At 42.3% G+C, this 17,150-nt stretch overlaps 1 protein-coding gene across 1 annotated transcript in view; it reads right to left on the bottom strand.

Annotated features, from left to right (window-relative positions):
- NTSR1 (neurotensin receptor 1) overlaps window positions 1-17,150 on the bottom strand; it is a 100,210-nt gene that overhangs the window by 19,667 nt on the left and 63,393 nt on the right. The window contains exon 2 of the mRNA XM_007059870.3: window positions 8,807-9,008. Within this exon, the coding sequence (XP_007059932.2) occupies window positions 8,807-9,008 (202 nt within the window). The remainder of the gene's footprint in view (window positions 1-8,806; window positions 9,009-17,150) is intronic.

A 17,150-nucleotide genomic window follows, 5' to 3' on the forward strand; every position in this document is an offset into this window, starting at 1 on the left:
TCAGCTTATAAAAGAAATAATAAGTCATAATAATAATAATTAATAACCACCACTCATTGTGACACAGAGGCCCATTGGTGGTTCACTACTCTGTGTCAGCAACTTTTGTCAGACCTAACATACTCAGTACATCTAACACTCTGTTGTCATGATATATACCCAAAAGGTGGCATGTAATATATCACTGGAATACTAATAACTCACTGATCATTAATATTCTTGTGTGATGTATATACAAGGTTTGTACAAAGAATTGTGGATAGGTGCTAGAATTATATCCTTATAATGTGTTTGGCAAGCAAAGCATAAGCACAGTTTGTCTTAGACAAAGGAGTGTGTATTTGCTTGTCTGACCAGCCTGGTCATCAGGCAGAGACAATTAAGGTACATTTATATAAAAGGTAAACAAAGTCATTGAACTAGCAGTATGGGAGAATAGCCCTATCTTCATAGATAGGGGACTGAACCTAATGATAAGCAATTGAATCAACTGCTTGTATACAATATTATAAAGCGTATCAGGTAAGGTCCTTTATGAAAGCCTGTGACACACTGGTGATTAAAATCATTGTGAAATATCTGCTTTAACTCTATATGAGGAATTATGGCTTCTCATTGACATTATGCTTTAACATCGGTGACCAAACACAGGGAAAAGCAAGGGGGAAGGCAGCTAACTACCTGTCTCCAGTGTAAATGAAGCAGAGTGGAACCAAAACAAAGGACACTCTATTTACATACAAATCAGCAAGGGGATGGAGACTGCATTCCGAGGAAGCCTTCCTGCCTTTTGAAGCAGGGTCTATGAATTTTGGGAAGACAGCATGGTGTCTACACCCCAGCAGCTCTTTACTTCGGCTCTGAACAGGAACCAGGTTGTGACCCTCAGGGTCGCCATCTGGATTCTGCCCTGCTCCTGGAGCAACATAACTGCATGCTGTCCCTTAGCATGCTGGATACTAAGGTTACCCTTCCAAGCCCACTCTGACTATGAATTCTACACCCTGGACACTGGGCTGTGTGTTTGCCCTTTTGTGGCATGCTGGTGAGTAATTACCTGATCGTGCCATTTTACCACTGACTTCACTGCGTGAAGGATCAAGCCCTAAAGGCTCAAACAAACTCTCTCCAGGGGCACTTCATCCCACGTTTGAAAATATTTTCTCGTTTGTAACCATCCACTCTGAGACTTGGAACTGAAATATGATAATTTTTTATTGTGTCACATGTCTACCTGCTACCTGGTTATTGTGGCATTGATAATGTTAGGAGGTCTGACGGTGCCCCTGGTTTGTTTTAAAGGGACAGGAGCATTTGCTGCATTTCCCACCCAGCCCTAATTTGGCTGCTCCCAACCTGCATGTCTAGTATCCAACGTAGAGCAAGATTTTATCTGTGTTCACTGGCATGTTTTAAACATTAGGTATTAAAATACCAGTTGTTCTTGTTTTTTAAAGCACATATTACCGTGTGCATCAGTCGGTATGTAAGTACTTTTCAAATATTGAAAACATTTTAAAATACTCATGAATGAATTCAAAAAGCAGGTACTGAATGGTGAAATGTGAGAATTATTTGGCTTGTTGCCTGACTAAATTGGCTAAATGTATTTGGAAACAATTGATGTTAATTTTTCTTTAAATGCTTGCACTCAAAGGAAACCTGCACAATACCTTCAAAAGACAAGCCTGCGAACTTAAACTCATAACGCTACTAGACACCAAACCTCATGGACTCAACAGCGACACTGGTTCCATGGCTCATTCTAACAATTTGTAACAACACCTGCCTGCTAACTCCTAATAACCCACTTCAAACTCCTTTTGTGTCACTGTCTAACCTTTATTGCCCACTCCATTTCAAGTGGCCTCTACAACTTGTGTTACCCCTTATGCTTAACAATCTGTCCCAACTTGTCTTTAGCTCAGCCACTCTGATTTCCTTCCCAAGCCCTGAAGAAGAGCTCTGTGTAGCTTGAAATCTTTTACCCAGAGGTGAAAGTGAGCCGGTGCGCCCCGGTACGGGGTACTGTCAAGAGCCGGTGCACCGTACCGGGGTGGATCGGCTTCCCCAGGCGCAATTTAAAGGGCCTGCAGCTCCCAGCAGCAGCTGGAGCCCCCAGCCCTTTAAATTGCTGCCGGAGCCCTGGCGTAGTGGTGGTGGGGCTGGGGCGGTGATTTAAAGGGCCCGGGGCGGTAGCTGCGGCCGAGCCCTGGGCCCTTTAAATCGTCCCCGTAGCCCCGCCGCCGCTTCCCCAGGGCTCCGGCAGGCTCCGGGGATGATTTAAAGGGCCCAGGGTGGTAGTGGCGGCCGGAGCCCCGTCCCTGGAGCCATCGGGAAGTGGTGGTGGGGCTCCAGGGACGATTTAAAGGGCCCAGGGCTCCGCCCGCCGCTATCGCCCAGGGCCCTTTAAACCACTGCCAGAGCCCCCGGCTGCCGCTGTTACCCAGGGGAAGGGGAAGGAGGCACTTGCCAGTACTGGGTGGGCCAGGACTGGCTCTGATCTTCCCCAGCCCCACCCCTTCCGGGGGCCAGAGCCGATCCCAGCCCAGCCCCATACCGGTAAGTCCCTAGACGTACTTTCACCCCTGCTTGTACCTTTCACCAAGAGAAGTTGGTCCAATAAAGATATTCCCTCACCTATATTGTCTCTTTTAATGGTTTCTGTATGAGAAGAGCAAATAATCAGCAGATAACAGATGGCAAGTTTTTACACACTGCAGGCTATATATTAGGAGATGTTATGTACATATATGCATAAAAGACTCAAGTCTTAGAAGACCGTAAGCCCTGGATTCATGAACCACTTCACTGTTGGCAGATAGTGGATTTGTTTAGGCAAAAGGTTACTTACTACAGAACAAAGTCAAATGAGCAGAACACCAGGAACCACAGCTGCACAGAAGTTTCACACTTCTTGGGACATCATTCAGTAGTAAAGAGGTTAAGCTCAGCACTATTTAATAATTAACATTAATCATAATTAATAATCAGAGAACTGGAAGGAAAATTTGGGGCAGGGGAAGGCAAAACTGTATGCATTCATGGAGATTCAGAGTGAACATGCTGACACACAGAGGCAATTACCCAGAACTGTCCTCATAAGATACTGGCAAGAAGCCAGCTCTTTGAGCTCTTTGAATTTTGATTCTCACGCCCACACTGACATCTGGGTAGGACTAAGATCAGAATTTAATGAATTGCCAGTCTGGTCTACATAGCAGCCCAACTCATACCTTCTTTGGCTCTGAACTTCCTCATTATTTAGGACACAACTAAAAGTAAATGTAGCCAAGAAAGGATGTAAATGCTAGCAAATAATGTGTTAATTCATGAGCTATTGATTCTGAGTGCCATTAGCCTCTTTTGGTAACATACTGCTCTAATTTATTGTGCTGAGTGAATTCAGAGCTGCCAAGTCTAGCCTATGATATTCCGATGGTTGGATGAAAACATATTTTCTGAGAGCGGTTAGGAATCTCAAAGCAGTGAAATTAGAACATAAGAATGGTCCTACTAGGTCAGATCAATGGTCCATCTAGCCTAGTATCCTGTCTTCCGACAGTGGCCAGTGCCAGATGCATCAGAGGGAGTGAACAGAACAGGGCAATTATCAAGTGATCCATCCCCTGTTGTCCAGTCCCAGGTTCTGGCAGTCAGAGGTTTAGGGACACCTAGCGTATGGGGTTGCGTCCCTTGACAAGCTTGGGTAATTACATGATATGGAGTTACTGTACCAATGAGGAATGGATGCTGCACACTCCTATGGGGTGGTGGAGCAGGTATTTATATGAACTCTTGTGCACACTGCCCCCTGGTGTTGCTGCCGAAGCAATACTGAAGCGCTTTGCTTCACGGCCACACTCTGATCCTGACTTGGGGAGTCTAAACCAACGTAATTTGTACTGAAGCCCTAATCATAGAATCATAGAATATCAGGGGTGGAAGGGACCTCAGGAGGTCATCTAGTCCAACCCCCTGCTCAAAGCAGGACCAATCTCCAACTAAATCATCCCAGCCAGGGCTTTGTCAAGCCTGATCTTAAAAACTTCTAAGGAAGGAGATTCCACCACCTCCCTAGGTAACGCATTCCAGTGCTTCACCACCCTCCTAGTGAAAAAGTTTTTCCTAATATCCAACCTAACCCTCCTCCACTGTGACTTGAGACCATTGCTTCTTGTTCTGGCAAATGTCTAATGTGCAACAGCTTTCCTGAGCATTGGCACTAAATCTTCAAGGTGAAAATTTGCCTGGAAAAAATAATAATATAATAATTAACAAAAGCTTCTTTACTTGGAGAAAAGACCCATGTCTTACAGTGCCTTAAAGAGACACCTATTTGTGAATAAATTCTTTTATAAGGGAGTCACTCTTGGGGAATGAGAGGTATAAATTTAGTTTTTTGCATTGTTATTCATGAAGAAATCTATCTTCCTTCATCTAAAGGATACAACTCAATGTCAGGACAAAGGTGTTGGGGCTGAGCGAGAAAAGACTGACACCTGATAAATAGAAATAGGCAGAAGTATTAAAAATAGAATAAAATATTAATCCATTGAGGTGCTGATATGGCTTCCATCCTTGTAATATCTAAATGCCTCCCAAGCATTAATACATTTATCTTCATACTAGCCCTGTGAGGTATTATTATCCCCATTTTCGAGATGGTTAAGGAAGGCGTAGAGAGATTACATGACTTACCCATGGTCAGACAAGAAGACTGCAATGAAGCTGGGAACTGAACAATGCCTCCTGGGTCCTCAGTGAGTTGCTTAGCCACAGGACGATCCTTTCTCTCACTAAGTGCTAGACAAGATAGTGTTCAGAATGCCTCAGCCTCGTCTATCACAGCCTCCATCAGAGCCGTGGTGCTGCAGTCATTGGGAATAATGGACCTGAAAAATCCTAGGGTGACATCCTGGCGCCATGGACGTCAATAGGAGTTTTGCCATCAATAGGGCTAAGATTTCACTCCTGGGTAGACCAGGTCGAACAGACATCATAGCAGTGAAAGCATTTCAGATTCAACCAAGGTAATGATGACGGTGGCTGTATGGAAAACCACCAGAAAAACTGTCACACTGTACTTTATACCTGCGACTATCACCATATAAAACAGAAGAGAAGCGTCTTTTATTAGAATGTTTTCTGTGCCTTTTTTGAACTGATTCTGTTCTATCACCTCCCAGTTTATTCTCCAGATTCCTTTGCTTTTCCCTTGTCCCATTAAGTTAAGACATCAAGTTTGCCATAGGTCAGCTCTATTTCCAGGTTCGAGATCTTTGATTTGACCTGTGTCTGAACCACAGCTCTGCACAGAAATAAAGGGAACAAAGCAATCTCTGCATTGCCTCAAATGTTATTGACTAAACCGTTTTTGATTAAAATTCTGTCAGCAGTTTTGCTCTTGGCTTCATTTATAAACTCTACCACCAAGAGTGTGTACATACGAGCATATGTGCTGAATAGATTTATGGACTCTGTGTATAGAAAGCAAGAAGATAAATCGTGTTACCCACAACAATGGGCAACCAGAAACTCTCAGTGTCACTTCAATAGGCACCCACAAAAGCCTAATTTCTCCAGGTAATTATCCTGAACGCCCATGCAAATGGTTGGTTAGACAACATATGCATTCTGTGACGGGGCAAGGCAAGATGGCTATAGAAAAGTAGTGGGAGATAGATATATTAGCTCCAAGCTAAACAAATCCCTGGTACCAGGATAAGTGAAATGGCAGCTGCTCCGGGTCAATTAAGACTCCTGGGGCCAATTAAGAACTTTCCAGAAGGCAGGGAGAATGCTAGGTTGATTGGGACACCTGAAGCCAATCAGGGGCTGGCTGAAACTAGTTAAAAGCCTCCCAGTCAGTCAGGTGGGTGTGCATGTCAGGAGCTGTGGGAGGAAGTTGCACTGTTGGAGAGGCTGAGTAGTACACACCATATCAGGCACAAGGAAGGAGGCCCTGAGGCAAGGGTGAAGTGGAGCTTGAGGAAGTGAGGGCTGCTGTGGGGGAAGTAGCCCAGGGAATTGTACATGTCATGTTTCTAAAAGGTCAGCTACCATAGCTGATACTATTAGAGTCCCTGGGCTGGAGCCTGGAGTAGAAGGTGGGGCCGGGCTCCCCCCTCCCCCTTTGCCCCCTGATTAATCACTGAGACTGGGAGACAACAGAGACTGTGCAAGGAAGGATAACTTCTACTCACCTCCCTTGCTGGCTTATGATGAAAATGGCTCAGTAGACTGTGACCCTTGTCTCTAGAGAGAGCAGGGTTACGTGGAAGGTCACAGTGAGCCTCTGAGGCTAGTGAAATCCACCAGGAAACGCAGGACCCACGGAGGCAAGGACAGAGCTTTGTCACAACTCCTAGTTATGGCAATGGTCTGTGCAACTGCAATAACTGTGTGTGCAAATGTGAATCCATTATTTGCCTGGGCATGTTTGCAAAAGCTGGGCCTGGATGTCTCTCTGAACCATATTTAAATTATTCAGAAGATTGGGTTGGCTGTAGTTCATTGAAGCCCACAGTTTATTCCTGTGAATGGGTGCACAATGTGGGCTGGGGGAAAGATGCAAAATGCAGCCTCTGCGCAGCCACAAATGCAATCTTCGTGCTTGCCTGAGCACATGGAGTGCTCGCCGCTCCAAAGGGAGTGGAAGAGGATGGGTAGGAGGTGTGGTCCATTGCACTGAAAAGGTAAATTCCACGTGTCCTGGGCAGTTCTGGAAGATGTACTAAGCTGGGTGCCCTCTTGGACAGCACGACTCAGGAAAACCTTCAGTGCAGGACTGTACTTATATGGCACAACTGAACCCTGAGTGGTGTTAGTGTAAATGTGCAGATGGAACCATTCCTACTGCTCCACAATGCAGTTCCTCCTTCTCCTTGCTGACATCGAGTGAATGCTGGAACTCGGTCCAGCCACAGAACCCATTAACATGGCCTCCGGAGCAAAACCTCAGCAGCTCTTCACCACTGCCAGTGAGCAGTAAACGGAAAAGAAAATAACCCTGTCCCTCAGAGAGAAATGATAACACTGTCCAAACCCTCCCAGGTAATGAAAAACACAAACAAACTGTCCTCAGGGACTTAAACTGTCTCCTTTGAAACCTCAAGTCATAAAAGTAGAAACCTGTGGAAAAAATGGGCTACGTGTGTTCTTGGTGAAATCAGTGGGGCTGGTTGTGACATTTTAACGTTATTGTTTCAAATGTGCTGTGAAAATGTCAGTTTTTGCAGGGGGAAAAATATTTCATCAGAAGTTTGAAGGGATGGAAATTCATGATTTTTGTCTGAAGTTTAGGATTCTGCCATTGTCACCAACAGAAATGGTGAAATGGCAAAGTTGAACCCTGGATCAAAGCTGTGAATATCTGTCAAAGACGAAGCGAGTGAGGTGATATTCTTTAATTCTCACCATCAGAAGTTGGTCCAATAAAAGATATCACCTCACCCACCTTGTCTCTATAGTATCCTGGGACCGAGACGGCTGCAACAACACTACATACAATATCTGCCAAAGTCTCTTTTCACACACAGATACATTTTAAGTGAAAAAACGAGTCTTCTGCACAGCTCCAATAAAGTAAAAAATATTTTCACAGCAGGTATTGACTTTACTATGTGGTAAGGAAAATAAATTGGACTAGAAAATACCAAGGGATGGATTTTGAGAAGAGTCTCCGTGCAAAAACTGAAGTGCATTTGCATGCATAATTACTGTGACTGCACACACAAACAGCATTAATTGCACAGGCAGTTGAGATCATTGTGCACATGTTTTCTATTCACTGTTGTGTGCATAAGGTAGTCAAAGTACAGATCCAAATCTTTGACTGTACAAGTTATCCTTAGCATCTTGCTGCTTAGCTCTTGAGCTGTTGGTAAAACCACAAGTTATAATTAAAATGGCTTCAGTATTTGGGTCCTGACTCAAGAAAGCTCACCTATTTGGGATGGCACTTTAGCACATACTTAATTTTAAGCACATACTTCAGTGTTTTTCTAAATAAGGATGGACTTAAAGATGGACTTAAGTGCTCCCACAAATTATCTTGCAACTGTAAAGCCTTAAATTTGTCATCCTTTCACTAGTGATGAGACACAAGACCAGTAACATGTTCGGCTAGAGTCAGTTAAAAATGGAAAAAAACAATTCTGCAGGAAATTCAGAAGTTGTTTCCACTTTAGAGTTTGAATAATTTTTTGATTATAATAATTATAATTATAAGTATAATAATTATTGATTACAATAATAATAATTTTGATTTCCCCCCCGAGGACAATAAAATAAGTGATATCCAGGAGGTTGGGTTTACTTATGTTATTCCAACTTTTCCAAACTACTCTAACTTTTGAATAGCTTCTGAGTAGCAGTCAGAGTTTCATTTTTCTGTTTGTCACTCTTCAACTTTTCCAAGGCTGAGGATTTGGAAAAGTTAGAGTGTGGCAAACGGAAAATGAAAAAAAGAAAAAGAATGAAAAACTCCCCAAACCCTAGATAGCATTCATTTTACTGCATTCCTTGGCAAACATGGGGAAAAAAGGGGAAAGGAAAAAAGAAAAAGGGAGAAAAACAAAACAAAAAAATGAAAATTTGGGGGTCTGAGGAAAAACTGGAAAATTTTGTAAACCAAAAACTTTCTTGTGGAAGTTTTGGCCTTCAAAAGAGGCCATTTTTCATTGGGAAAAAAAGATTTGGAGAAAAACTGCAACCAGATCTACTGCTGGTGTCTGTAATTCTACCAGGTATGTCCCAGAACATGTTGCTAACTCATTCAATGCTTAACATCACAGGTACATACGCAGGACTCTCACTCCGTGCTTCAGAGCTTGCACACGGCTGGGCTCCATGGACATGCTGAGCATCGTCTGCTGCCCTCCAATAATGCAGACCTGGTTTTCTTGTGCTGCTTGCTTGAACATGATGATGAGCTGGTTGGCGATGATACTATTCAGAACAGAAATGACGACCATTGGAAACACAAAGGAGATGAACGTGTTGACCTGCAGGAGATACAAATGGCAAACCCACATAGGATTTCAATCAGGAGATCATATTTTATTTCACATGATATCAGATAAACAGCATGCAACGGAGACCTACAGGTTACACCTTTAGCTTTTGGAATGCAGGGCTTATTGCACAGAGGGGAAACTTAAACCAAGGTGAAATAAGTTCACTCAGGTGGCAGAAAATTGGATGCAAGTGGCTAAATCAACTTTTCTTCAGTTATAGTGCCTTGTCCCTATATCAATGCAATATGTTGATTGAAATAAACCATCGATGTTTTTATCCACATGACCAGCAGGATACTTCTCAGCTTTCATAGTATACGGTAGCTCTTATCAATGTTTTCTGAATAACAGTTTCTTATTGTATTCTTTTCTTACCATGGACAATTCTTGGGCTTAGTTTTCTTCTGTTGCATTCAGAATACTGGCCTTTCCTTGTAGATTGAATGACAGTTTTTTGTTAGCTGGTGATCAAATTATCCAATAACCCTTGTGCTCTAAGAATGAAAACTGATCGGAATAAAAAGTGGAAGTTGTATTGTTTTTAATAGAAATTATTTGGTTCCTGGGGTTTTGATAAAATTAAATGGAAGATCAAATTAACCAGTGATTGCCTCAAGTGGAAGACATTGTTAACATCAAACAGAAACATTTGTGCATTCTCACTGTAGTATCTACAAACTCAGCCAGGAAGTGAGTTTAACAAGCAACAGCTTCAAGAAAATTAGAGGCATCTACATCTTGAGGATGCACTTTTAATCCATGCCAAGACTCAGTGTGATAAGGTCGCAGCCACTTTATATTGCCACTCCAGTGTCATAAAACTCTGGTTCATCTGCACAGCACAGTGAGAGAGAGCAAGAGAGAGTTAGGAGAGAGAATGTACAGTGGCATGAAACTCTGAGCTGAAACCTGATGAGCATATATCAGACTAACAAGTCTCTTCCTCCTATACATTTGAATTGGAAAGCTTATTATGTATTTCCCACCATGATTATTATGGCCTGATTCAAAGCCCATTGAGGTCAATGGGAGTCTTTATACTCCTAGACTCTGGCGACTGTACATTTGTAAAAAGAACGAGGAGTACTTGTGGCACCCTAGAGACTAACAAATTTATTTGAGCATAAGCTTTTGTGAGCTGCAGCTAACTTCATTGGATGCATGCAGTGGAAAATACAGTAGGAGTATGTGTGTATATATATATATATATATACACACATATTATATATATATATATATATACACACACACACATACATATTATAGATATATATACATACAAAGAACATGAGAAAATGAGTGTTCCCATACTAACTATAATGAGAGTAATCAGTTAACGTGGGTGTTTCTCCTGCTGATAACAGCCCACCTTAACTGATCACTCTCATTAGAGTTGGTATGGCAACACCCATTTTTTCATGTTCTCTGTGTATATATATCTTCCTACTGTACTTTCCACTGCATGCATCCAATGAAGTGGGTTTTAGCCCATGAAAGCTTATGCTCAAATAAATTTGTTAGTCTCTTAAGGTGCCACAAGTACTCCTCGTTCTTTTTGCTGATACAGACTAACACGGCTACCACTCTGAAACCTGTACATTTGTAGGAACTGAAAGTGTTATAGGTCTAGCTGTAGGTAGTTAGCATTTATATTTAACCCAATATCACTGGCAGTATTGCAAGAGAAATGTGTAGTTAAGTGTCTATCACCCTTGGATCTTTTGAAACCTTTGTCCAGAAAGCTCAAATTTCTAGAGTAGAAAATGAGCTACAGTGATTGCAAGGAAATCATTTAACTAGCGGATTCTGTGGACATCATAAACTACAAGAGCAGTGTCTGAGTAGTTTATGATAGCCACATGGAATTGTTTCCATCTTAGTCGTCCATGAAGCACCACAAGCCATAAGCCTTAAAAAAAAATTAATGGATGCAACAGTTTTAAAATTTCAAAACATTTACAATAGTTAAACCATTTACTACAAGTGTTTGAAACGATTAAAACAATTTTGTTAAGACTAAAAATTATAGGGATTTTTGCCAGAGTCAAAATTAGCATTTTAACAGAGATCATTCTAACTTCATTTCCCAAAATGGCCAGGTCTCCATCACATCTGAATGGTCTAAAACAATAAATCAAAATCCATCGTTTGAAAGTCAAATAAACAGATGATAACTTATTAAAAGAATGGTTTCGTATGCTGTTATTTCCACCAGCTGTGTCTCAATCTAATTCAGACATGGTGACTATCCACTTGGATGATGAGTGCATTATAAATGTCATGAAGGAATGGATAGATAGATACACACCAATTAGTTTTATGAATTATTTATACCAGGAGTATTGCAAAAAATAAGTACTACACAAACATTTGGATAACAGGCACACTGCAGTTACAGGTATTTACCTTTTTGGTTCATAAATCTAAGAAAGATGCAAGTCTAGTTTTGGAGAAGAGAGAAAGAATTGTTGTTACCCACTTTTCTTTAGCTAGACCAAAAATTAGTATGTAATGCATAGCAGTTTGCTCCAGAGCCTGATGTACTTTAACAAAATAACCAGCTGTGTTCCATCTCTCGCTATCCATATGATGAATAGGTCTTTTTTGGCTACTGCTAGCAATAATAATGGAAAAAAGAAAAGGAGGAGCTGTGGCACCTTTGAGACTAACCAATTTATTTGAGCATAAACTTTCGTGAGCTACAGCTCACTTCATTGGATGCATAAATAATAATGGAGTTCCTCTATGGTCAATTTCTTGAGGAAACTCCTGGATACACTTCATTAAGACTATCTGCTAATCGCTTTTGTTCTGAACATTTTCTAAGCAAGACTCCTGTATGTTCTACAAAAAAGACATCTTACCTTGTTGGTACATTATACGCTGCTGGGCCTTAAAACTGCCTCATCTTTTGAAATCCACCCCAAAACCTCAAAGTGCTTTGTAAATATTAAGGGTCAGATTCTCATCTGGTCCAAACTGACACAGTTCCATGGAAATACACGGAGCTGTGCAGAGTAACACCCACTGAGCATCTGGATCTACCTAGATAAGCTTCACAATACACCTCTGAGGTAGGGATAAACTTGTGACATAGAAAGGTAAAATGACTTGCCCAAATTCACACAGCAAGCTAATGACAGAACTAAGAGAAGAACCCAGGGGTCCTGACTCCCATTTCCGTTTCTCTAACTGCTGGATACACTTCTTCCTTACCTGATGCATAACTACTGCACTCAATAAAGGGAAATGTTAAATGCTTTACCTGCTCCCCTGTGTTTCAGCGTTAACTAACTTTCAGCTAGAAACTTTTGCCCCACCTGTAAATTGGCCGCACGCCCAGCAGTCACACAGGAATCATGCAGTATCCTTATTGAGCTCTTTAAAGCCCTGTTTCTTTGCTTACACCTCATTGCTATTATACGCTCTTCAGAAATCCTGAGAGACTACCTGCAAACTTATTGACTTTCCCTTTCAAGAATGAATAGTGACAAAACATGAGAAGCAGATCATGGCGGAAGGCAGTTACCTTGAAAGACTTTTTTTTTTCCTTTCTCAATTTATACCCAGGCTCTGATGATAAAAAAAAATTATAGACAGAATCAATGCTTCCCCCAGAGGCAGAAGGTTTTCATTGCTGTCCAAAATTATATACAAGCACATCCCCCTGAAAGCAATGAATGCTGCTAAAAGCCCATCTCCTTCCTCCTAGCCCCAAGTATTCTGTGGTTTTATTCTAATCGGGTTTCTTTTTAATCAAATTCTGTGAGCTCAGCCCCAAAACTGAGCTGAGTGGTGGCCCAGCGCCACCTCATTTTCAGGAGAAAGAATGATGGTGCTCATAATGCCCGATCCAACTCTCATTGAAAACAATGGGAAACCTGCCATTGTCAGAGATGCAAATCTGTATGTATCTGGCTAGCTCGTGTGCATGCATGTTGGGGTCTATGCATCCAAATCATGCTTTGGGCATGCATGTTGGTGCTGACACACAAGGAAAGAACCCTTTGAACATTTGGCTATAAGTGATTTAAATATTTCTCCAAGCAGACATCATCTTTAGGGGCATGATGCCAACTGCAAAGTTCTCATTGACTCCGACAGAGGTAGGATCAGCCCCAATCCATGATACCGATGAACGCACGCACAGCTCAGACTAACTCTCATATGCATCAGCAGCATTTGTACCACCATTCCTCGAAGCTCTGTAAACATACCAACAACTGAACTTCCATACTTCCCCACCTCTGCAACTTGGTCTGCTAAACATAAGCACCCTTTTATCTGAGCTCACGCAAAAGTCTCTCATCAGAACAGGAGCAAATAAAACAAGCCTGGCCTACCAAGTTTGGATCTAAATTGAATCTTGATTCAAATTTACTCCCAGCTTCAGTCTTAGCCTTGTTTTGGCTCCTGATGGAAATGTATGGTCCTCAATCTGAACTCCCTCAACATTCAGGTTTGTTTGGATCTAGAGTTTAGGTTCACGGCCTATGCCTACTATCACCAGCAGTGTTCTGATCAGATCCTGCTCTTGCTTACATTGGTGTAAATCAGGAGTAACTCTACTGAAACCAATGGATTTGTGCCCATGCGAGATCAGAATCATATCCAATGTCCTTACTCAGTACCACTCTCCTAGTGACATCTTGGCTAGAAAGTTTTGCACAAGCACAAAGCAAGTTCGGCCAATCGCAAAGCGGTGCGGGCTGAGGGATGTGCTGGCTGCCCTTCCTGCAGCCCCATTGGCCTGGAGCAGTGAACCACAGCCAGTGGGAGCCGTGATCGGCCGAACCTGCGGATGCGGCAGGTAAACCAACCGGCCCGGCCTGCCAGGGACTTTTCCTGAACAAGCGGTGGACCGGCTTTGAGAACCACTGATCTAGGGTACAACAAATTATTCTATTGAATTGTTTTCCCTCCCAAAGTTGCATTTATGGCTTATGATTTCAATGGGAATTAGGCACTTAACCTGTTTAGGAGCTTTTAAAAATCCCAGTGCCAATTTGTATTTTTAGGCACCTAAATATCTTTGAAAATCTGGCCCCTTTTCTTCCTGTTTGTACAGAGCCTAACACATGGTGCCCCAATCTGACTGGGCTTTACTGCAGTTCAAATGGCAATGAAGTGATTTGTTTAGTCAACCCTTTGCTCCCTGACCTTTAGGTGCACTTGAAATTGACTTTTTTGATAGCTGATTTCCTTTTAACTCCCCTGTTGCCAAGCGAGTTCTTAACTTCCACATAAACATCAACACATTTAACACCTACCAGCGGATCGACACAGAAGATGGATGGACTGGGTTGGGGCTTCATATGCTTAGGAGAAATAAAACAGATGGAAATGTATAAAAATTAAATTAAAAATAATTCATCAGCCCCGCACAATCACCTCAATAAAATCAGGCTTCTCTGAAGTTTCTCTGAACTCTGTCCATGCAGCTGTGACTGTGGGTTTCATAGAAGTCACGCAGTAATGCTAACAAGAGACTCGCAAAACCACAGAAAAACTAAATCAGAGCCACATCCATCTTGTGGGGATTTTTCCTGTGATTGTTAGTGTAACTCTCACTCTTCTGTATTCAAAACAGAAGCTCCACCAGTCCCTGCTGAGGTTTATTCTGAAGCATTGTGCCTTTGCATAGTCTTCCCCTGAACTGTTCTGCTCATGTGGTTTCCCTGGGATACCATTGAGGCGGACTTGAATTTATTTGCAACATCAAGATAGACATATCACTTCACTTAGCAACTCAGGGGAGGGCTGAAATGGATTTTGTAAATTAGAAGCCCTGAAAGGTTTATTATGTGACACCACCCTCCCGCCCCAGTCCCAGGAGCAACACACTGTAATAACAGGGCCACCTTGGAAGGATTCTTCATTTACTTTGGTGAGCTCCTCACAGGAACTCTTGTTGGGTTTTTCTATTTTTGAAGGAGGGGCTAAAGAAATCCCTTCGCTTGGACATATTTTGCATGCATACACATGACGGAGGGTGCAGTGGGTTGCATTTCTACATCAAGGTAAAAAGCAGATGGGAACCTGATCCCGCATTAGTGGAAACGCTTTGGTGTGGTTACCATGAATTACATACTCCTATCTGGAGGCAGGACTAAAACCTACAACGGGAGTGTGCAGCTGAGCATCTGTCCTTAGTCATCTGCCCAGGCCCCACCCTTTTTTTTAAGGAGTAAGAGAGAAGCACACAGAGGGTTTGAGTTTCAGCTGTTCAGTCCAAATACTACTCCTAGTGCATAGCCTGACTCACAGCCACGTTTAACTTACACTGGAATGGAACAACCTTGCAAAAGAACTTGCAAGACCATTGTCTCTAAACCAGCCACATGGGTGACAGCTCATTCACAAGTTGTTTGGCTGACTGCCCTAAGCAGCATTGGAACCAAGCAATGATGTGCTCCCAAGTGCGCTCTGAACAACACTACCAGGACAAGCTATGACACAGAATGTTTATCCCCCATGACAACACTTAAGCATTGGCCTCACAGGTGACTTCTCCTCTTGACACATGTATGTGCCAAAGGAAGAGAATGCCTCTGCATGAGGGAAAAGTCAAGGAGGGTAATTTTCAGGCTCTAGTGGTTGCAGCCAAAAGAGACACATTACTGTCAGCATTGAGGATTAGTCAAAACCACGGAAGAGGTCGGAATGGAAGACGGTAATTCACATAGTCACTCTGTCAAGGCAATCGGTAAAGGCACCAATGGATTATGCGGTGGATTTGTTTTGCAAGATATTGTGTGTTCCTTCCTATGTGCTCAGAATCTGGACCTAAAGAATCATATCTCCAGATAAACCTGTCCAGCTATCATATATTTTCAACTGCACTTCATTTTCCCTTTTAACAGCCTGCAGCCACAAAGCCTCTGAACTGACAATCCTGAACATTAAGCACTTTTTCCACTGATGCATCAAATGGAAGTTCAAAGCTGATATTCAAAGTGAGAGGCATTAGCAGTCAGTGGAGTTCTTGGCTTTCACCTTAAGCCATCCTCCTCTTTATTTTTGTGACATTTGGAGACTGTTGTTATTATTTTTAAAGAAGAACCTCATTGTCCTGCAGCTGTTTCAGGATATGTAGAAGACCTGGAAGAAAGATTGTGATCTAATTGAGATAAGTCACATTCTCGTAATGGAAACTTCATACCAATGTGACAACCCAAGTCGCTTGAATTGCATTTAAGTGACACATTCCAGAATCTCTTAGTAGCGATATACAGTCTTCAGCAGTTCCATTGGTTTTGATTTACAATTTCCTTCCCCACAAAATGGATCTCATAAGTCAACAGACCACATAAAACCAATCGTATTTTTAAACAAAACCTTCAGAACGGATCTGCAGTTCTTTGCAAATACTGTTTGCCCGAGGACCCTGCTTATTTACAGTTCAAACCATCCTGGTGTCATTTGGATATGGAAAGCTGAGGCATTCGAAGTATGGGTGAGAAAAACCAAGAACCATGAGCATAGAAGCAAGTTGGCTTGAGCAGAAGCATAACTGAGGGAGAGTTGAAAATAAACAATTGTCAAAATGGACCAAGATAGATGGCTAATTGGAGCCTCAAGTTATGATAACTTTATTCTGGCAGAGACAGAGGCTCCTATCAAGTCACAGTACAAAGTTCAAGTGTGACTCAAAAGAAAGATTTCCCTCCCCCTCCGACCCCTTGTTACATGATGAAACATGGAGGTCACAGCAGAGGCAAATATTTCATTTTTCAGAGCTGCCAAAGCTATGCCTTCTAAGACAAGGACACAGCTGTCTGCCATGTCAACTGGCTGAAAATAAAAGAGGGACTAGAAGTGGGAAGTGGCCAAAATGAGGGATAATTTACAGCAGTGAGTTCTGAGACCGGGAGAAAGCCAATTTTCTTTCTTCCCTCTCTGGATGTGGGAAGTCTGATGATTGAAATCCAGAATATGCTGCAGAGGCATGTGGAAAACAGTGAGCTGCTAGGAACTGACCTGGACAGACGGCTTTTTCGATGCTCATATTTCCTCACATCAACTATCCCTTCAGGAAGCCTTCAGCTTTGAGCTGAAGCACACGTCTTGAGGTGTGAGAATGACACTGGCTTTGAAGCTCTTGATTTTCTGCTGGTGAGAAAGTTTTAA

Source organism: Chelonia mydas, chromosome 13 (genome assembly GCF_015237465.2).
Source record: "Chelonia mydas isolate rCheMyd1 chromosome 13, rCheMyd1.pri.v2, whole genome shotgun sequence".
NCBI lineage: Eukaryota > Metazoa > Chordata > Testudines > Cheloniidae > Chelonia > Chelonia mydas.